The sequence below is a fragment of the Papaver somniferum genome, chromosome 11 (genome assembly GCF_003573695.1).
Source record: "Papaver somniferum cultivar HN1 chromosome 11, ASM357369v1, whole genome shotgun sequence".
Taxonomy (NCBI): Eukaryota; Viridiplantae; Streptophyta; class Magnoliopsida; order Ranunculales; family Papaveraceae; genus Papaver; species Papaver somniferum.
Window position 1 is genome coordinate 14,498,331 of NC_039368.1, and position 21,846 is coordinate 14,520,176.

General features: G+C 36.9%; 3 protein-coding genes across 5 annotated transcripts; 2 read left to right on the top strand and 1 right to left on the bottom strand.

Moving 5' to 3' along the window:
* The first annotated feature begins 6,620 nt into the window (after positions 1-6,620).
* Positions 6,621-10,837, top strand: LOC113323017. Of its 3 annotated transcripts, none has more exons than XM_026571249.1 (4): positions 6,621-7,569; positions 8,343-8,472; positions 9,445-9,541; positions 10,354-10,837. In XM_026571249.1, the coding sequence occupies exons 1-4, from the start codon at positions 7,014-7,016 to the stop codon at positions 10,498-10,500; spliced, it is 930 nt and encodes a 309-aa protein (XP_026427034.1). In that variant the 5' UTR covers positions 6,621-7,013; the 3' UTR covers positions 10,501-10,837. The 3 variants fall into 3 exon arrangements, with proteins under 3 accessions (XP_026427034.1, XP_026427033.1, XP_026427035.1); XM_026571248.1 differs by having other exon boundaries at positions 6,797-7,575; XM_026571250.1 differs by having other exon boundaries at positions 6,800-7,575; positions 9,466-9,541.
* A 289-nt stretch (positions 10,838-11,126) lies between these two features.
* Positions 11,127-18,142, top strand: LOC113323016 (protein TIC110, chloroplastic-like). The gene is made up of 15 exons (XM_026571247.1): positions 11,127-11,814; positions 12,259-12,318; positions 12,507-12,630; positions 12,718-12,786; positions 12,900-12,998; positions 13,232-13,298; positions 13,650-13,714; positions 13,836-13,930; positions 14,070-14,197; positions 14,295-14,395; positions 14,867-15,083; positions 15,396-15,550; positions 16,173-16,298; positions 16,572-17,555; positions 17,682-18,142. Exons 1-15 carry the CDS (start codon positions 11,279-11,281, stop codon positions 17,919-17,921), a joined length of 3,066 nt encoding a protein of 1,021 aa, XP_026427032.1. The 5' UTR covers positions 11,127-11,278; the 3' UTR covers positions 17,922-18,142.
* Positions 18,143-19,831: 1,689 nt separating this feature from the next.
* Positions 19,832-20,759, bottom strand: LOC113320828 (mitochondrial import inner membrane translocase subunit TIM23-1-like). The gene has a single exon (XM_026568719.1). It carries the CDS (start codon positions 20,647-20,649, stop codon positions 20,101-20,103), a length of 549 nt encoding a protein of 182 aa, XP_026424504.1. The 5' UTR covers positions 20,650-20,759; the 3' UTR covers positions 19,832-20,100.
* Positions 20,760-21,846: the final 1,087 nt, after the last annotated feature.

Below are 21,846 nucleotides of genomic sequence, written 5' to 3' on the forward strand. Positions count from 1 at the left end.
ACTATTCCCACCATGGTCATAAAACTGATGATGTCCATATTCAAATTCAGGTCGATACTCATTGTATTGGCTTCTATCGTACCAGTTCGACATTCTTAATTGCAAGGAAATTCTACACAACCACAAACAAGGCTGACTCGACCAAATCAAACCTATAGAATCTAGCAAACAAAAAGCATGATGGCTCCACTTAGATTGTTTTCTAGACCAGCTTCTATTCCTTCGAAAAGGAATTCGTTACAATTTGAGCACACCCCTCTGGAATCAATCCGAGCTAATGTAAGTTGAATCGAGGCGAGGGAAGCTCAGTGGAGCTTTGATACCTAAGGCCTCACCGCTATCACAAGGCGGTGCAGTCACGCATTCAACTTACAGAAACCATCAAGAACTTTGAAGTATGCTTAAAAGAGTAACCAATATTTTTCGAAAGATTTTCCTACCAAGCTCGTTACCCTATCGGTCTCGTTCTAATCAAGTTTTAAGCTTGGGTTCGCGTTAGGTTTCATTTTCCTAAGGCGGGCAAGAAGGGAGCGGTGATGAAATCCGAACCCTTATCTTGTATTGGCCAGGCCTTGCCCTTTACTAGGAATTTAAAAACAGTCCAAATTCGTCCTCATTCAATGAATCACCTTAAGGAATACAGTAACTCGCTTACAGGAGATTCGCGAGTGTTTCGATGGACTTACCTCCCGTACCAGACGGGGGATGAACCGTTGAAGTCGACTCGGGCCACGACTCCTATGTCATGTACGAACCCGAGGGGCCGAGACGATATAGTAATCGTCGTCCTTCCCTGCACACAGTTTATATATAATTTTTTTTTTTTATATATAACCCTTCCGTAGGGTTTAAAATTAAAATAAATTGTCCAAAGTCCAGTCCAATGAAAAGAAATACAAAAAATAATAATAATAATTACAAAAAAAAATGGAAAGTCTTTTAAAAAAAATAAAATAATAATTCTCTCTCCTTTTTTGTTTTTTTCTCTCTTTTTTTCTTTATTTTTTTGCTTTGTCTTTTTTCCTTCTCTTTTAGCTTTAAGCTTTGATTCCAAGGTCTTTAGTATCCAACTTCAAACCTGTAATACAAAGACACAACCAAAGAGACGTAAAAAGAACAAATGAAATAATAATAAAAACCTAAAAATTCTACCTAAGCACAAATCCGCGTCGGCGGCGCCAAAATGATTAATATTTTTGATTATGTAGTAATGAGGTTCAAACTCTCGGACTTGTGAAGATTAAATTTAAAGATTTCATAAAATTATATACAAAATTATTAACAATGGGTGCGAGAGTAACCAAGACACTAGATTCCACTATTATGCAAAATTAAATGATAAATATTTCAAAACTCTATTCAGTTCTTAAGTCCTCTTTTATCTTTAATTCACTATCAATTATACAGATTCTCAAACATTATTTGTAAACCTTAAGCATAGATTATCAAGAGATCAAACCAAGCATAACCTATCAAACTGAATAACAAATAACTAAGACAATCATTCAAACAATTTAAAACTCTGCAAAAGCAGCGATTAGGTGAATTATATAATTAAATGAAATAGTTACCCATTTATGTTGCATGAATAGCTTCCTCCATTGCCTTGGTTACGAGGGAATTAGCTCATCATAGTATAAATGCTCTCAAAATAATTTATTATGGCTCAAAAATGGTTTACAAATGATGAGAAGAAGAGAAAATGGTGTAAACAGCTAATGTGCGACCCACAGGAAGCGTCACACAAGAACGATACATATGAAATGATGTAGTCTTTGGGAAACTACGACCCACACTCCACCGTCGCTGTCACTGTTGAAGAACGACAGTCTCTTACAGTCTATTGTTCTTCGTGTTCATCTTCATGCAGCAGCAGAAACAGAGTTTTGTTAAACTCTGATTTCGTCTTCTCTAGCTCTCCCTAGCTCCCAAAACTCTCGACACCCCTTCCTTGTACCTGGATAAACTTATTTATACTCAACAGGGCCCTCAAATCTCTCCATAACTTCAAAATATTTCCCATGACTCGGCAGTAAAGAGAAAATATTCTCGGATTGTTTTCTTTCCTTTCTTGCCTACTCACGCTATCAACCAGTGTTTACACGCTCCAAACATGCTCCCAGATCATCAAGGAATGTGTCAAGACGTTGCAAACGCATGCCATCTTCCATACAACATCGACACAATCCCGAGTATCTTTTCTCAACCATGTATTCCATGATTTCTTTAAACCGAGAATCAAGCCCAACTGGATCGATTCCGACAACCAAAATAGCTTCCCATATCCATATCACATCTACCCAACCAGAATCAGAGGTTTAGTCTACCTCTAACCCCTCCAAATATCCGATTGAAATCTGCCAGGGAAGAAAAAAAAATTCCCGCCAAAACTGAAATTTGAATTTGAGAAGAAGGACACCCCTTATCTAGTGGTCGGCCCTTATCCGCTGCTGGAGTCCGAATAACACATTTCCCTTGGGGTGTCTTTAGTAATTTTTCTGGGGTGTTTCCAACATTTTTTCTGGGACGCTTCCGGTGCATTTATGGGGTACTTCCGGTACGCTATCAACGGAGCTCCAAACGCCGCATTTTTAACCAATTTCGCCGCAAGGGATTATTTCTCCAAAAACACCTATAAATAAATAAAATACCAAAATAAGTACAAAAATGGGCACTAACAGTATATACAAATGAGATATATTAGACACATAAATGCGTCTATCAGATTATATTGCTCAACTTACTGAACAAAATGCTTTATCGATTTCTGAACTAACGTAGTCGGTAAAAGATTGTGGTCTTACCGAGGAGACAAGTTTTAATTTTTCTAGTACTCTTCATATTTATGATGAAACCGCTTTAGATAATGAATCAATGTGTATGGAGAATGATGATGAACTTAATAGTTGTGATCATAGGAATAGAGACATTGTCATACCAAGTGAAGGTGGTGTATTTAGTCCAACTCCTGATCGTGTTTATGATCACTCGCCTATTCAAAAGGATGAGTTTAGGACTGAGGAAACCATTCTTTTAGACGGTGGGACATATCAGTTCTATAACTATGATGCTTATGAAGAATGCGTTAATTCCGAAGAAATTATAGTTAAGTCTAACGACTTATAGACATTACACTCTATCTATAAGGTTTCTTTTAATCATCTTTATTGTGATATTCCTATTGATTCCTTGGTTGATGATGATTTATTACAGGTTTGCAAATCTAATGGAGAAGCTAATATATCTAGAATTGTTAGCACAACTTTTCGGAAGATTCCTAATTTTGGATTAGAACTGCGTGCTTCTCCAGTATTACTAGATTATTTTGCATCCCGTGAGTTCTCTTTGCCTGTGCATGTCTCCCAAATGGTTTCAGTTCCCACCCACAGTGAACCACTTGGGTGGGTAATTCTTGTTACTGACGATTTATCCTTTGCAAAAACAAGGTATGTGGGCAGCTCTTTCCTTTTGATAATCTCTATATCTTTACGTTGCTACAACGAAGATCTGAGGTTATCACTGGTTGTATATATTTTTCTTTGGGTTGATCCCCAACTATTTAGGTTGTTGATATATGGAGAATCCTTTATCTATATTCTAGTAGGTAATTCTATTTTCTTATTTTATTTTTATTTGTTTATTGTCGCATATTATGAATTTCCCATCTTAAATTTTATGTTGGATGACTCAATTACATTGAGGACAATGTAATGTTTAAGTGTGGGGGAGTGGTTAACTTTTTCCTTTTTCTTTTTCAGGAATTTTCTTGCAATTTATGACCAGCTGTGGAGCGGGTCTATTGTAGGTTTGCAGGTATATTATGACCAGCTGTGTAGCGGGTCTAAAAAAAAATGATCAGCTGTGTAGCGGGTCTTAAAAAAATAAAAAATATATCATCATGGTTTTTAGGGTTATGACTAGCTGTGTAATGGGTCTAAAAAAAAATGATCAGCCGTGTAGCGGGTCTTAAAAAAATAATCAAAAAATATATCATCATGGTTTTTAGGATTATGACCAGCTGTGTAACGGATCTTGTGTATGGTATTTATCATGACCAGCTGTGTAGCGGGTCTTTTGTATGGTATTTTTTATGACCAGCTGTGTAGCGGGTCTAACTCTCTTTTATGATATGACCAACTGTGTAGCGGGTCAATTTTTTTGTTTTGCTCGGGACTAGCAAAATGCAAGTGTGGGGGAATTGATAAGCACTTAAGTGCGATAAATTTACACCCATAACTGCATTAGCTAGGACTCATTATTTTACTAATAATATTGTTTTAAGGCTTTTGTAGGAAATACAAGTAAATCTGGTAACCCGAATAATAAAACGGCTGAAATTAGACTTATGCGCGTATTTGACCAATCAAATCCGGTCAAAGAAATATGGAAGGTCGTGGCTAATGGGATGAGATTAGGCTTCGAATTAATTTGGCATAATATTTTGTTCGTGGTGGAATTACAAGAATATGGTGACATTAATTAACTTCATTTCTACTAAGTATACTGGTTTTGTTTCCATTTCATTTCTTTAGTGGATTATACAATGCATGGAATGTGATTTACTACTGAGCACTAAATGTGGAAGATCTTTGAAGAGAGTATATAAAGAAATGGAAAAAATCACGTGAAAGATTCTTTGAGATATGATTCAAATGGGTAAAGTGACAACAAAAGATTTATACATTCCTTATTTATGATATTTTGGATGTGTAATAATATCTTTGGACTTTTGGGAAGTAGACAGTGGTTATATAATTGGAGTGTCAACCATGTAACAAGGGTTTTTTTTTTTGTGGCTACGGTGGAGGTTCGGTCTGGGAGAATTTTGGAGACGATGTTTTTCTTTTGGCTGCCATTGGAGAAGCAAATAACAAGGGGGGAAGAAAACGATTATTACCGGGTGACGACGGTGATATCGGTTTATTATCTCTTACCCATTTAATTTATTTTTATGGATTGTGAGAAATCCATTTCTATGGTGTGCTAAATTTTGTAATTAGGGTTCATGGAGAAAGCTACTTTGAGTATAGACCATTATGAAATAAATTGGAATTATCTTGGTATTAGGCTATAAAAATGAATCTTGAAGTTTATAATTTTGTTTATTGATTTTGTTAGAATATGAGTTGTTGCACACCGGCTTTGTATGATACATTAGCCTAAATTCATAAATTCATATGGTTTGCAATTGTATTTGTTAGTATTTGATAATTCATGTTTAGGTTAATTCTTTTGATGGGTTATGCTTAGACGAAGCAAATAATAATTGTGAATCTATAAATTATGTTTTTGATAATTCTCTCGTCATTATAATTTGATAGGTTTTTTTTAGAAATTTGATGGGCTATACTTAGGAGATGCGAGTTTATGATCGGAAATTATAACAATCATAGGTGTTGCAATAGAACAAAGCTATAAACACATATTTAGAATTAGAGTTCTTTTCGGTGCATAATTATAAATAGTAGTGGAATCCATAGACCCTGGTTACCGACTCCTTCTCATTGCATTTTATTAATTTTCTTTTGTTTTCTTTCTTTTTAAATCCTTAATTCCATAAATCTCAAAAATATCATTTCTGGTTAGTCGATTAGGAATATTGGTTACGGTATTTTCCATCGCTCCCTGTGGAAACGACCCGTACTTGCCTCTGTCTACATTGTAGACACCGTGCGATTGCGGTTATATACATATAGGTATCTCCGGATCCTATCAAATCACCCTAACATTCTTAATTGGGTAATAAGTTGGATTAATGCAGGTAGCTCTTCTGATGTCCAAACTTCTTATTAGAAGGACTACTTCCCGTGTACTTATAAGATTACAGCTTGGATGATATGGAAAGATAGATGTTTTGCAAATTTTCAAAATACTAAACCTAATGGAATCCATACTATTGAAAGAATTGAATTGCTAGTTAATCAATGTTGTTTCAAACCAAATTATAAATCTTAATGGCTTACTGGTTCAACAGTCTTATAATTGAGTTTTTCCTGCAATTAATTGTTACAAGATAAACTCAGATGCTTATTTCAAAAAGGAAACTGGTAAAGCAGGCGTTGGACTAATAATTAGAGATTTTGTAGGGACTTTCTATGGAGCCAAAGGATAATACTTTGATGGAGACCTGAATGCCGAACATGAAACTGAGCAGCTGGAATGTAAGGCATCGATGAAAGCAATAGCCTGGCAATCTCAAAGATTTATGAGCAAGTTATTTTTGAATCTGATTCTGAACTTTTAATAAAGTCTGTCAATGAAACATTTCCATATGTTCAGTGGACAAACCATTCTTTCATTTTAGACATCAAATTTTTATTATAAAATAAACCGTTATAGTCTTGTTTGTTAGTACCTAAGACTGTATTGTCAAAAAACCAAGAAACAATCGTGCTAGTTTTGAGTTTTATGACAACCTTCCTCCATATATAAACTATTGGATCACTAAGAAAAAACAATGTGGAAACAATCAATTATCTTAATATAATTTATTTATTCTTGAATAGAAAAAAAAAACTAAATATTGGCATCACATTTCTTTTCTTTTCTTTATTCATTTATAAAACACTTTCACTTTTTAGATAATTTTCAATAAACCTTCAACAAACCCATTTGCGGGGAGCATTGAACTGGAAGATGGCACTAACAAACAAAGTGATATTAGTTCCATTGCCTGGCGCCTCAAATGGCAAGTACTAATTCAGTTTGTAGAAATGAGAAGCTGCTGGATGATTAGTACGTGTACGGAGGACAACGTTCGTAGTTTCCTTTTTTGCACCAAAAGATTTCAGGACTCGCACACAAGCCCGTTCGCAAGTTCCCGAACAGCATATCCGCCTCATTTTCCATTTTTATTTTTTGAAAAACTCTCATTTTCCTTATTTATCTCCCACAAAACAATTCCCGCCTTCTCTCAATTTTCCCTTCTCTAAAATTTCTCCCAAAAATTCTTCAAGAAGATTCATCCAATGATACAAAACAAAACCAAATTTTCAAAGTGATGGAAATTCATTATGGAGCCTGAAAGAAGAAATCTAAAGAGGAAACCCCTCTCAGATTGTTCCAACATCCTCACAACCCCAACCACCAACACCGCCGTAAGAAACCCTACAATCCATTCTTCTTCTAAAACATCTCTTCTTCCCGCAAAACTATCTAAATCTAAATCCAAATTCCCTCTTTATACTAAACAAACAGACGAGAATTCTTTTACTACTAGTACTGGATCTAATAATAACGATGAAAACCCTAGAATTCTTTCTATTCCATCCAAATCGAAGGAAACTTCAGCTGATTTCGGTTCTGAAAACCCTAGGATTAGAGAACGGTCTTCTTCTCCAACTCGATTGAGAAAACCTTTAGCTCGTTATGATGCAGAAAACCCTAAAGTTCAAACTCATCCTTGGACTACTCCGCGCTTGAAAAAACCGTTAACTCGTTCTGATGCTGAACAAATTCAAATCCACCCTCCCACTACTCCGCGGTTGAAGAAGCCCTTAACTCGCTCTGATGCTAAACACCCTGGAATTCCAGCCGAGCCTTCTACTCCTCTGAGACCGGACGACACTGGTACTGGTAATTTCTTAATCTTTTTTCTCTTTCATTTTGAAACCTACTTTCTTGAATTAGGTTATGGTTGAGTGAAATTCAAAGTTTAAATCTAAGGTGTGGTGAAGTTTGTTCTCGTTTTAGTTACGTGCATAATCATTGTATAGTGCGATTTAATTTGAAGTTTGGTCTGTATGTTTAAGTATTAACTGAAGATTTTTTCAGTAAGTGTCATAATGGACTTCAACTGTGAGATTATTGAGTTCCTTGGTTGGGATGAAATGCTAGTTACAATAGCTGTCCATGATGTTTGCTTAAAGAATACTGGAATTTAATGTTTTGGTGCTCAATGATATGATCCCTAATCATATATTCCATTTGGACCAGAGACTGTAACAGTGTAACTGCCAACTAGTAATCCCAGGAATCATCAGCCTATTTATTTTGTTTCGCCTGTTTATAGCCATAGGTGCTTGTGAAATATCGTGTCTAAGGTGTGAAAATGTAGATTTAATTGTATATTTTAGCTAAACTTGCTCAGAATATACACTTAATATTGCTGCTGTGATTTGTGATTTCGGGGTTACTGGTTACTTAATTCTTTTCTTTTTGGCTGTACTAATTCTTTTGTCAACTACAATAACTTATTGATTTGACGAAGTTGAAGGATAAAATCGTTAAATGAACTGCTAGTTTTTTTCCAGCAACAAGCTAAATAAGTGGATATGTTTTCACAATTTAGACACTTCCATATTCTGAAATAACAGTATCATTTGGTTCTTGACTTCTTGTAGAGTCTCAGAATGATGGGTTTCGTACGATTTACACTAGAAGGCGGACTGTTGAGAAAACCAACGACAAAGGAAAGCAAGTCGCATCAGCAGTACCATTTGATTGCTCTTCAGCAGAGAAGGCCTGTACTAGGTATAAATTGATTTAGTCTCAGTCTTTTACTGGTTATTTTGCTATTCAATGCTTGCTTAAAGTAGGAGTTTGCTCTGTACTTTGCTGTATTGTTGAGAGTTTTAGCACCATGACTGCAGTTCATAATAGTAGTGGTGTATCTGTTTTATTAATAAGTTTACTTGATGTAGACGCAATAAAGGGATTTTGTGATTCTTATAATAGGTTACCGAGTTGAACGTTCCTTTCTAAATTTGTGGAAATTTAGTCACAACATCAACGACATTAGTCATGCGAGACAGAAAGAACTGATTCACTTGTACATATTGGTCTTTTACATTTGTGGAAATTGCTTGCTATTTATATTTTTGGCAATCGTTTTTTCAAACAGTATAGTTAAGTTTTTTCAAACAGTATAGTTAATCTAGTATAATACTGTATAAACTTTCATGTAAAGTTAGATGGCCTGATATTCATCCTGGTATTTTTTTTTTGAGAGACTGTACTTCAATTTGCTCTATAACTCACTCGTGTTGGTGACAATATATCAGATATCCTATTCCAGCATAGGCAAGAGTAACTTCACTCACGTAGGAGGTCAGATATTAGAGATTTTGGTGCCATGGGAGGATTAATGTGCCATATAACCAATTATTATCTCCTGGCTCAAGTATATGCCTAGCCCAATTTTCTCAAAAGACTGACTAGATGAATTTGACTCCGTTGAAAAGGAAATCATGGCTCATCACTTCAGTTTCACCCTCCTGGCTTTCAATTTTCAATTATATTGTATAACTCACTCGTATTGGCTCATCTTTTTATGTTCCTCTTATTGCTTTTGACTCTGTTTTTTTTGCTTTCAAGGCAAACGGTATTCATATATATATTTTGCTTTTTAATTCATCTGTACAATGATTGTTAAGGACAAGATCTTTGATTTAATTCACATTTTTAATGTATATTAGCAGCTCATGAGTTTCAACTTATAATCAGTTTGTTCCCATCTTCAATTAGGGATAATCGGGCCGTGGTAGACAGGGAAGCTGCTCAGTTTAAGTCATGCACAGCTATTCGTCCAAGAGCTGCAAAGGTTTGTAAATATTCTTCTTCCCCCAGTTCTCGCATGTCTAGAGGGTGCAATTTGTAGTTACCTCTACATTAGCTTCTTTCAAATGTACATTAGTGTCAACCTTGCCCCTTACTGTCACAGTGCCGATTGTCAGCTAATCTGTGTTTTATGTTAAAGTTTGTCAAATGACCTAGCTAAGGTGTCAGCAGGAACTTTTTGATAGTGTAAATCTTTTATAACTTTTCTGCACATTTCAGAAGTCCAGTTTTTCTCTCCAAATGCTGTAGTTGTCACAGATTTGATGTTATATGTTTCGATCCTTGGTATCCAAAGCAATCATTTTCCTTCTATCTTTGTTTCATTGAAAGACGGCCAACTGGTCTATCTTTGTTTCATTGAAAGATGGCCAACTGATCTCTAGCTATCACACTCGATGATTCTCATGGGTCCTACAATCCAGTATTTTAGTTTCTTAACATGACTTGGAACACTTGTCATATTTCATGGATTGGACCAGGACTAGTGATGGTTGGGAACTGTGTTTAAGCTAACGTTTTTGTTTTTCCAAATCTGGGATAGGAAATTTAAAGCATGTTGGTCATCTCATAGATTTGAACTTGAGAACCTATTACAGTATAGGTGCAACCAATTTGATTTGGGCATTTTGTGGTGCTGCTCCTATATTGGGTGTGATCTTACAGTCCCTAGACGTCAATTTTCCTCTTTATCACTGTTTTGTCCAAGTTAACCATTTTGAATTTTCAGTTTGGTCTCTTAGTATCTTCAATATTATTTAACTTCTTTTCTTCTTCTGATGTATGTGTATTCTGCAGAAGCAGCGACTTTCACTACCCGATAGGCTTCCTGATCGAATTATGCCACCTGACCCAGATTTTATTGCAAGTCAAGTAGCATACTTCAAAGATGTTGATGCATTTGAACTACAAGAAGAGTCTGTATCAGAGAGCGAGCTGGAATAGTTGTAGTAAAAGGAGAAAGGAATCACTCGGTATGGACATACTTTCCAAGGTTGGTTAGCCATATAATTCAACTGAAAGAGTAGTAGTCCCACTGCTAAGCAGGAGGGGGAGGTAGAAGCAAAAAAAACAGGGATCTGTTGGCAGGAAAAAGCTTGGTTAGCTGTAGTGTACAATGTATATTGTTAAATGATTGATATATCCGTAACTGCAGAATTTAGCCATAGGAAATGTAACATCATCATAAACTACGTGAGTGCGAGTGATTCTTATAAATCTCTTCAAGAATGTAAGGATTGATATTTTTTAACAAACTGGACAAATAACTCCTGTAACCCAATGTAACTGGTTCACTTTCTTGCACTGGCACTACTATCGTGCAGATGTAAATGAAATCAACCTTCCTAAGCTCCACTTATTCTCTTCTTCTTTACTACTACACTATCATCATTCCATGGAAAGTTGAATCCCCATTTCTACTATTTTTGCTGCCCGAACAGTGAAAATCTCACTGTTTTCTCTTCGAACCAATAAAACAAAAATTTATCCAAGAACCGGGACAATAAAAGGGCTGGGGTTGGCAAAAATGAGGACGGAAAACTCGAAGATAAGCTACTACCCTGTAAAACTGTGTTTTTATTTTATCTTGTTGTGTTTGCTTTCGCTCTCTATCTATCTACTTGTTCTTCTCTACTTCTCCTCAGTTCTCAAAACCCTAAAAAAACCCTTATCAAACCATTAAATTTCTTCTCTTCGTTGAAGAAGAGAAGAACTAAGAAATATGAACATCTCTCTGTTACTTCCTTCTCCCTCTTTACCTACTTCTTCATCTTCTCGTCCAGTTTTTTTCTCCCAGTTTATAAACCCAAATCCTTTTCGGATAACAAACCCTAGAATTTCTATAACAAGAAGTGCAAAACAATATCGAAACAGACTTTCGATTACTAGAAGCTCAGCAGTAGACGAGAGTAATACTTCTGTTAATAATTCGGTTGAAGTGTTTGGGGAAAAAAAGGAATTATCAGGGTTTCAAGTACTTGCTGATAGTTTATCACCACCAGTTAGATTAGTCAGTTCAATTGCACTAGTTGCTGGTGCTTTAGCTGCTGGTTATGGTTTAGGGTTTAGATTTGGTGGAGGAAATAAGAATATTGGTATTGCCGGTGCTGTTGCTTTTGGTGCTGCTGGTGGCGCTGCTGTTTATGCGTTGAATTCATCTGTTCCTGAAGTTGCTGCTGTGAATTTGCATAATTTTGTGGCGAGTTGTGAGGATCCATTAGACCTGAACAGTGAGGCGATTGATGGAATTGCAAAAAGGTATAATGTATAAGAGTTTGAGATGTTGTAGTTCTTTCATGGTTTTGTTTAAGCATATTGTTATACGTCGAAGGAAGATAGAACTTTTGTAGATTGGATAGTTATAGAAGATCATAGACAATTTTGTTGGTTGTAGAAAATTATATATGCTTTAGAATGTCGAAAATAGTTAAGGTTGTAGAAAATTATATATGCTTTAGAATGTCGAAAATAGTTAATTGTGGAGGTATCTCTGCTTATATGATAAATTGGAATTCATTTTGCGAGCTTGAATTCGGGTCTGTAGGTTGAGGGTGATGAGCTCGAGCTGTAATTTCTCATTAGCATTAAGATAACTTTATTTGATTTAGGAGGGATGCACTTATTTTATTAATTTGCATTTTGGTTTGAGCTGTTCCGTTTTGATTGCATCTAACCATATTATGTTCCTGTTTGGCCTTCCAGATATGGTGTTAGCAAACAAGATGAAGCCTTCAATGCGGAGCTTTGTGAATTGTACAGTCGGTGAGTCTTCTTGTTTGTATTTTGGGCTTGTTACTCGAAAATGAAAACTTCAGAACCTTTGAATTAAGTAGCGATGATAGCCAACTGATTAGTATCAGATAAGCGTATACTGTTGATTCTAGGTTATCTTTATTTATTTATTGATCCAAATGTTCTTGCTATTTGTTTTTTGTGTCATCATCATACAGGTTTGTAACATCTGTCCTTCCATCTGGAAATGAAAATCTCACTGGCAATGAAGTAGACGCTATCAAAAAGTTTAAAAGTGCTCTTGGACTTGATGACCCAGATGCAGCTGCTATGCATATGGAGGTTGTCTAACACTTCAATAAAATGAATTTTCTAATCTTCATGTCTTTATGGTTATTCCCTGACACCTAATTGCTGACTGGCCTTTAGATTGGAAGGCGCATCTTTAGGCAAAGGCTGGAAACTGGAGATCGAGATGGGGACACTGAGCAACGACGGGTAGGTTCCTCTGTATACTTTTGGTACTTTACACTGTAATTTCTATCCTTTCAGAATGTCTATTAAAATAAAGAGTGCATATGAGACTTGAGCATAGTAATTTTCCAGTGCAGGCATTCCAGAAGCTGATATATGTTTCCACCCTTGTGTTTGGGGATGCATCAACTTTTCTTTTGCCTTGGAAGCGTGTTTTCAAGGTCACTGATTCTCAGGTATGCAAACACATCTACTAAGTTTTGGGGCTTTCTAGAAATCAGTCAACCCTGCCATTCTCTTTGATGGCTGATTTCTCGGGCAAACATTTTGTTCTCACTATTTTTACTGTTTATTTTACATAATAGCAGGGAGATTCTCTGCATTACTTCTTCAATTACAGATGATATTTGTGTTTTCTTACTATTTTTTCTGTCTTGTTAAGCTTTCTTATGCCTTATACTTCCTGCAGGTAGAAGTTGCAATCCGTGACAGTGCCCAGAGATTGTATGCCTCCAAGATAAAATCAATTGATAGAGGTAATAAACAAAGCTTGTATTTGAAGTCTTGTCAACATGATCATCATATTACAGATCCTACCAAATGAATTAGCTCTATTGGTCAATCAGATGTTAAGCCTAATTTGCATGCTAGAGTAGCCAAATACTGTCGATTTGTTTTCTGTGGGTTAATGGAAGTCTAAACACCATAATAAGTGTTATGGCATACTTAGTGAATATAAGACCACGTAAGTGCTACCATAAATCCTTGTTCTTGGTATTTTAACAAGGATAAATTCGGTAATAGTCATTTGCATCAACATATGATTCTATTTGACTCATTGCTGGATGAAACTTTTAGTTCTAATAAAGGTCTAAATTATTCCGTAGATATTGATGAAGAACAACTGATTAAACTGAGAGAAGCACAACTCCAGTATCGGCTTTCTGACGAGGTAATCCTCTCTTCTGTTTATTTTTTGCTAGTTTTCTCAGTTCCTCTAGGTCCTGTTCTGTGCAGCATTTCAGTGCCGATTATGCAAATCTATTCACGTGCTAAAATGTGCTCCCTTGCAGCTGGCGGCAGACATGTTTAGAGAGCATACTCGAAAACTGGTCGAGGAGAATATTTCACTAGCTTTGGATGTCATAAAGTCAAGGACAGGAGCTGTGTATGCTCATTATTACTTTTTTAACAATCTACTTTATGCACTTTCATATTTGTAATTAAGAAGAGGAAACACTGTTAGATCATTGTGTGACCCAAGTTATCTGTACCTTAGCGCGTTATTTTTATCTTTTGTTTGGCAGCAGGGGAGCAACACAAGTTGTTGAAGAGCTTGAGAAGATTCTGGCATTCAATAACAAGCTCATGTCATTAAGTAGCCACCCGGAAGCTGCTCGCTTTGCCCTTGGTGTGGGACCTGTTTCTTTGTTAGGTACACAAATTGATTAAACTTTTGCGGTAATGTTCTCTACATGTTATTGCTTTTGGTATCCATGTAACCTGGTGTTGGTGCTCGTCTATGGATTTAGGCGGTGACTACGAGGGTGACAGAAAAATGAATGACTTAAAGCTTGTATACAGATCATATGTTGTTGAATCTTACTCGAGTGGTCGCATCGAAGAAAGCAAGGTATTAATCTTATTGGATTGTATTTCATTGTGTATGATCATAAATATTATTATTTATCTGGGAAACCTTTTTGAGGCATAAAGATGTCTAATACTTAAAGCTGGATCAGTTAGGACTTGTAAAGTATCCGTTTGTTACCATCCTTAGTGCAGACACTGTTTTGGTTGTTTCATGCTTCTGTATAATTAAGTCATAGTACAGAAGGAGAAGCTGTCAACTTGAATACAGTTAACATCTTCTCCTTTCGAGGAAATTAAGTCATAGTAAAGGAGAAGCTGTCAACTTGAATACAGTTAACATCTTCTCCTTTTGAGGAAGGGATAATTTGTAAACACATGTTAATGCACTTGCAAAGAAGTAGGTATGCAATTTTATTATGGCGATCGGGTCAGGTTGACTTTGAACAAACTCTAATCTTGCCAGGCCTTACCTGTGTACTCTGGACTCACTTCCTCTTTGTGTTTCTTGTAGCTTGTTTCTTTGAACCATTTGAAGAACATCTTTGGTTTAGGAAAACGAGAGGCTGAGTCCATTAAGCTGGAAGTTACCTCAAAAGTCTATCGCCGTAGGCTTTCTCAGGCAGTTGCTGGTGGTGCACTAGATGCTGCAGATAGCAAAGCTGCATTCCTTCAAAACCTCTGCGAAGAGTTGTACTTCGATCCAGAGAAGGCCAGTGAAATCCATGAAGGTATTAAGTGTATTTATGTCATGTCTTGTTCATTGGTCAGTTACTGACAGATAGCAGTTATATTATCAAGCTTGTGTCATACCAGGTCGTGTTCTCTTTAGTGCTTCTCTTTTTTGTTTAACATAGGATAGCTGGAGGGTTGAAAAACTTCTTTTGTTTGTGTTATGTATTGAAACTTATTTCGAAATGGCTTAGGGCATGTTAATTAAGGAGATGTTGCATCACATGATTGTGCTTATCACCTCTCTTGACCGTGGAAGGATTTTTGGACTGATTTACATGTATTGGTTTACTTGTGGATTTTACTTTCAGAAATTTACCGGCAAAAGCTTCAGCAGTCTGTAGCTGATGGAGAGTTGAATGAGGTGGATGTTGCTGCTTTGCTACGACTACGGGTTCTGCTCTGCGTTCCTCAAAAAACCGTTGAAGCAGCACATGCTGATATCTGTGGCAGTTTGTTTGAAAAGGTAACCATAATAATATTCTTGTAGTTTCAATTCTTGATAAAATCATCGTTTTTCTTATGATATATGTAAGAACTATACCCTCTATGATTACCTCGTACAGCAAATGTGAAGTTTTGGTTTAGTACAATGTCTATTTGTTATATTTATCTCTAGTAATATGTAGTAGGGCTTGACACATGGAGAGCATCTTGCATAAACAATGATACCCTTAAACTGTTTTTATTTTTGGTAGTTATACGGTAGTACTTGAGGGAGTTAATTGAACTTTTCTGTTGAAGTTTTAAGAAAATGTGGCAGGCTTCCAATAGTTCACTTTTAGGGTTTTATAGTTTGTTGTAGTTGTGTCAGAAACGTCTGTAATTTGCAGTTGTTGAGCTTTGTCATTCATGAGTGCTTTAGATCATAATTGCTTGTCGTGCCAAGTTCTTAAGATCTAATCCGCTTCTGAGTTATATCCGTATATGACTGTACTAATGTGAGATGCAGACTGATTTTGTAATCACAGAAGTAATTTATAGATGGGTAGTGTTGACATATGATTATGTTCCGTTGATGTTCAGTGTATCACTGTGTTTTACTATTAATTGCATTGTACAGGACTAATGCATGTAGTTTTTTCCAGGTTGTGAAGGAGGCTATATCAGCTGGTGTTGATGGATATGATCCTGATGTCAAAGCTAATGTTAGGAAAGCAGCACATGGCCTGCGGCTAACAAAAGAGGCTGCCATGGATATTGCTAGCAAGGCAGTAAGTATCTCGTTCATGGCACTTGCTGTATTTGACCTGACATATGTGGTTACATCCATTCGTTTCTCTAAATGAGATTCACTTTCATTACGAGCATTTGCCATTCCTTGCACATTTATACAATTAGCCAGTGCATGCCATTCAGGCGGCAAATATCCATCACTAGGATCAAGAGAAAGTACCTGTTTGGCACCTGCAGTGTATAACTGGTTTGCAGCTGTTGAGAGTTGAAGACTCATTAGTTATCCTTCCTTGGTTTATCTCTTACAACAGGTGCGCAAGATGTTTTTGAACTACATCAAAATAGCTCGAGCAGCTGGTAACCGTACAGAGTCCGCTAAAGAGCTAAAGAAGATGATAGCATTCAATTCTTTGGTTGTGACTGAATTAGTAGCAGACATTAAGGGTGAGTCCACAGATACTGCACCTACACCTGAGGAGCCAGTTGAAGAAAAGAAACAAGTCGAGGACGAAGAAGATTTAGAGGAATGGGAGTCCATTCAAACACTAAGGAAATCAAGACCAAGCAAAGAGCTCGAAGCTAAGCTAGGGAAACCATCTCAGACGGAGATAACCGTCAAGGATGATCTTCCATTGAGAGACAGGACTGACCTTTACAAAACCTACTTGCTTTTCTGTATTACTGGGGAGGTCACAAAAATTCCATTTGGGGCACAAATAACCACAAAGAAGGACAATTCAGAATATTTGCTGCTAAATAAGTTAGGCGTAATATTAGGATTAACTGGTCAAGAGATTGTGGAGGTCCATAGGGGTCTGGCTGAACAGGCTTACAGGCAACAAGCTGAGGTGCTTCTAGCTGATGGTCAGATGAGTAAGGCCAGATTTGAACAGCTCAGTGAGTTGGCAAAGCAGGTTGGCCTGCAACCTGAGTTCGCCCAGAAAATAAACGAGAACATAACAAACACGAAAATGGCAGCTGCAATTGAAACTGCTATAGGTCAAGGAAGGCTCAACATAAAACAGATCCGAGAACTCAAAGGAGCAGGCGTGAATTTTGACAAGATGATCTCTGAGACCTTGCGCGAGAATCTCTTTAAGAGATCCGTTGATGAGATTTTCTCCTCGGGTACTGGAGAGTTTGACGAAGAGGAAGTTTATGAAAAGATCCCAGCGGATCTTAGTATCAACATTGGAAAGGCTAAAGGAGTGGTTCATGAGCTCGCTAAGACTAGGCTATCGAACTCCCTGATTCAGGCTGTGTCATTGTTACGACAAAGAAACCGTGCAGGAGTGGTACGAAATTGAAACTTGGTTCTGGGCTTATGAGAATTTTGCTTAAACTAGATGTAAATGATTAGCTTGAAACTAAATATAATCTGGGAAGTAAGCCTGAAATATGCCTTTCTATATTATTTGCAGGTTTCATCTCTCAATGATCTGTTAGCGTGTGACAAAGCCGTGCCTGCTCAACCATTAACATGGGAGGTGCCCGAGGAACTTGCAGATCTATATGTACTATACTCGAAGAATGGCCCAGCGCCTGAGAAATTATCTCGCCTGCAATATCTTCTTGGAATTAGTGACTCTGCAGCATCTGAGCTGAAAAATCAGGGAGAAAGACCGCAAAATGGAGCACCTGAAGAAGAGTTTGTATTTTAATCCTAGTAGTCTGGACAAATTTTGGTAGAAGTGGTCTCATTTTATATTATATATAAGCTTGAATTGTATAATTTCCCCTTGGGAGGGGAACCTAGGGTCTCTTTCTCATGAACGGTTTGCTGTTTTTATCACCATGGCAGAAGATAATTGCAATAATATTGGTTGACACCTATTTGTTTTGGGGGACTACATATTTTGCTTTTGCAGGGGCCTTTCTGTAATTATCATTGTCAAATTTGCATTCCCTGAAAGAGGTCTCGGGACTAATTTTTGTTGCACAAGTATTGAAACACATCAAAATCCAGTATCGGAAGTAAAGTGGTTAATATTCCTTGTAAACTCTCATTTGGCTTTCACATAGATTAGTTACGAGTGATACTCAGCTGGTTCTTGCTAAAAATCTATCAATCGCCTAATGCTTCTAATATGAAGCTTGCAATCATATGTGTTAATAGTGTTGATTATTGCTGATCTATTTGAGACAGCGCAACTCGGTATCTAACGAAAGCAACAGTCTCCACATGGTCTTTAATCTTGTCAAGTTTGAACAGGAGTAGGAGAATTGGAGAAACAAATCACAAATGCTTCTTTACAAGTTGCAATGAATTTGTATTGATCTCCAGTTAGAAAGAAATGAAAACAGCTCATAGTTTGCATACTAGACCAGGGATAAAGGAAATACTTAAACCACATATTTGACCCAAGGAAAACCATATAGTCTGCACATATTTACCCTCTATCGGCTTAAATCTGGACAGCAACCCAGGGGAAGAAATAATATGCTTTCAGGACTCGGACTGCAGAGGATACATGGTACATGGAACGGCCTGCACATATTTTATGAGCTTAAATCTGGACAGCTTCTTTCTGCTTCTGGGAACAGCTTAGGGATCAAAAGAATCCGTGTGCTTTCAGGTATCAGATAATAAGGATACAGGAAACACTTTATCAAATTTTTCTAACCAGACTCTGAATCACTTAACAGGAATTTAGGAAGCTTTGCCTGTTGTTGTGTCAAACATATCACCTCAATATTAAAGTAACAAACAAACAAAATAAAACTAAACAAAATTACTGGCAACTGGCAACATTCACCATACACAGTTTCTAAGCAGAAAGACCTTGAGGTAGAACAAGGAACCAACAACAATGAAAGCACAATTACAGACACAGAACCAGTTCAACACCAGCATACTTGGAGAATTAGTGGGTTCCATCAACACACCGTTTCTAAGCAGAAAGACCAAGGAACCAACAACAATGAAAGCACAATTACAGACACAGAACCAGTTCAACACCAGCATACTTGGAGAATTAACCAAACTAAAGTGGGTTCTTCTGAACATTTCGTAAGCCTATGGCTTCATTCCTAGCACTTTGTATTGAATTGATACATAAACTACGGATCCTACCGATTATTGAGGTTTATAGGCTCTGGCGTGTAATTAGAAACCTCTTTCAGTTCCTAAATGGGATCGGCCCTCCTTCAGTCCATATGAGTAGGCATATTAGTTCAGAATCTACCTCTATTACCTAACACCCCTCCTGCATTAAAATTCCTATACTTACAAAGCTTGAGATCAGGCAAATGATTGCAAATGAAGAGGGTCATCTCTAAACTACAATATCTTTTACTTCCTTAATGAAATGAATATCACAGCTAAGACAAACTTAACATACACAAACCAGTTCAACTATAACAAGTTCATTTCGTGTACCATCAGAAAAGCTTGACATACAAAGTGACGTACTGCTAACAGCTTATGAGCATAAAATAGCAATCTTGAATAAATTGTTCATTTCATAAAACCTTAAGTAAATTGACCCTAACAGCATATGCACATAAAGTTGCAATCTTGAATCAGACATACAAAGCTCATTAACCCATATTCATCAATTTGCATCAAAACTTAAAATTAAGAAAATATCGAATATCTAAATCCAGTTGACCAATAATTCATAGTTTTCTTCATATCAAAGAAAAGATTACCAAAAGCAAAGTTGGCAGATTGATATACACACAAAGATTTCATAAATAAAACTTTCCTTCGATCAAAATCTATCATAATGTTAAATGATTTTATCTATTAGAGATAACTCTACGGGAAATCCTAATCCCCCATAAACCCTAAATTTCATTTTCATTCAAAAACAAACATAAAAGAACGAAATTTCTCCTCTAGATAGGAACATATCTTTTAAATACTTGCTTTCCAGCAACAGCAGCACCAGCAGCTAAACCTCCAATAGCCCCAGCAACAGCAGCAGAACGAACACCGGAAGCTGCTCTATAAAGAGCCCCAGTCCCCAAACCAGCAAACACAGTATTAACCATATCATCAGTATCTCTATAATAAATCATGGCACTTTCTAATCCAGCAAAAATCAAACCCATAGTTCCTAATGAATTCGCAAGTTTCCTTCCAGTCGAACCACCAGAATTCAAAACCCTATTAGTCCTTAACTTAAGGGTATCACCTGATTCAGCAGCTCTAAGACCATCCACAGAACCTTTAAGACCACCAACGATAGCTCCTGATAGATAACCAGAACCGGTATAATACTGTAGATTTTCACCCCATGAGCGGCGTTGAACAGCGGCTTCTTCAGGGAAGAGAAATTCTGGGGAAGTTGGAAGATTGTAAAGGTTTTCGATTGGGATCTGTAGATCTTGGTAAGGATGATATTTGCGGTATTTTTGCTCAGACGAAGAAGAAGAGTCCGCCATTGAAGTTAGGGTTTTGGAAATGGTGGGCTCTGAAAAAAAAGGAATTTTTTTTTTCTTTTCTTTTTTGCGGATCTAAAGAGTGAGAACCTGTGAAATGAACCGGTGCGTGTGTTTTTAGGGTGTGGGGAAATTACTCTTGGAGAATGGGTCACCGAACCGAACTAATTGATTGAATATTCAGCAAGCATATTCAATGCGTTGCCACTTGCCAGTTTTCATTAAGTACTTTGGAACCAAATCGCCATCTTGTCTCGTGCCCATTAGAGCAAGCACCGTGGTAGTGATTAGTTCAACATTGCATGGCATCCGCAACCACCGATTTCCAAAAATTAATCAGCAAAGAATGACGCACTGGATATTTGCAAAGGTGGAGCCAAGATTTCTGAATTGGGGTATAAAGTTCTGCCTTGGGGTATAATTTTATCTTTTAGAGAGTGCAAAGAAGGAAAATTAGGCTTGTAAATAGTACATAATCTGGACATAGACCTAAATTAGATTTTGGAGCCAGTTGGGCAGGAGTGCAAATGCACATTCTTGCATTGGACTGGGTTCGTCCTGGATATTTGGCCAGGTAAAGATATTTAGTTTATTTGTGAGTAAAAAAGTCTGCCTACTATGTAGAGCAATCCGGAGAAGCTGGGAAAGATCGTGAAAAGCACCGGGGAAAGCCTAAGAAGTTATCTGTTTTCTATCGAGATATCTACCACCACCACGAGATGAGAACATGTGAAAAATTGATAACTTCATCGGTGGTTGAGTTCAAATTGAGGGATAGAAAAGTTAATGCAAGTGGCAATAATGCAGAGGAAACTTTATCAGAGACACGTGGAGGTTCAAGACGAAGCTAAGGTAGAAGATAAATCAAGCTTAGGTGAAGGGAAAAAATACAATTTCGGATCCGGATGAGCCACTCGGAACATGGACTCTTGATGCACCAAAATGTAGCAAAATACCGTGTATGTACAAGATGATTATAAATGCTGGGATGAGAGAGTATTAGAGGTTGAATTGTTTTTGGTGAAAAATGAAGCAGAATATTGAGAAAGTAAGGTTCAGCGAGAGAGAAGGAGAATCTGTGTGAGAAAGAAGGTCCTCGTAGTTGATATTCTCTTTTATAGTGAAATCATCTTTTTATTCACGTGAACATACCGAAATGCGTAACTTAGGCTTTGTGATTGCTTAGTTCTTTGTTTACGT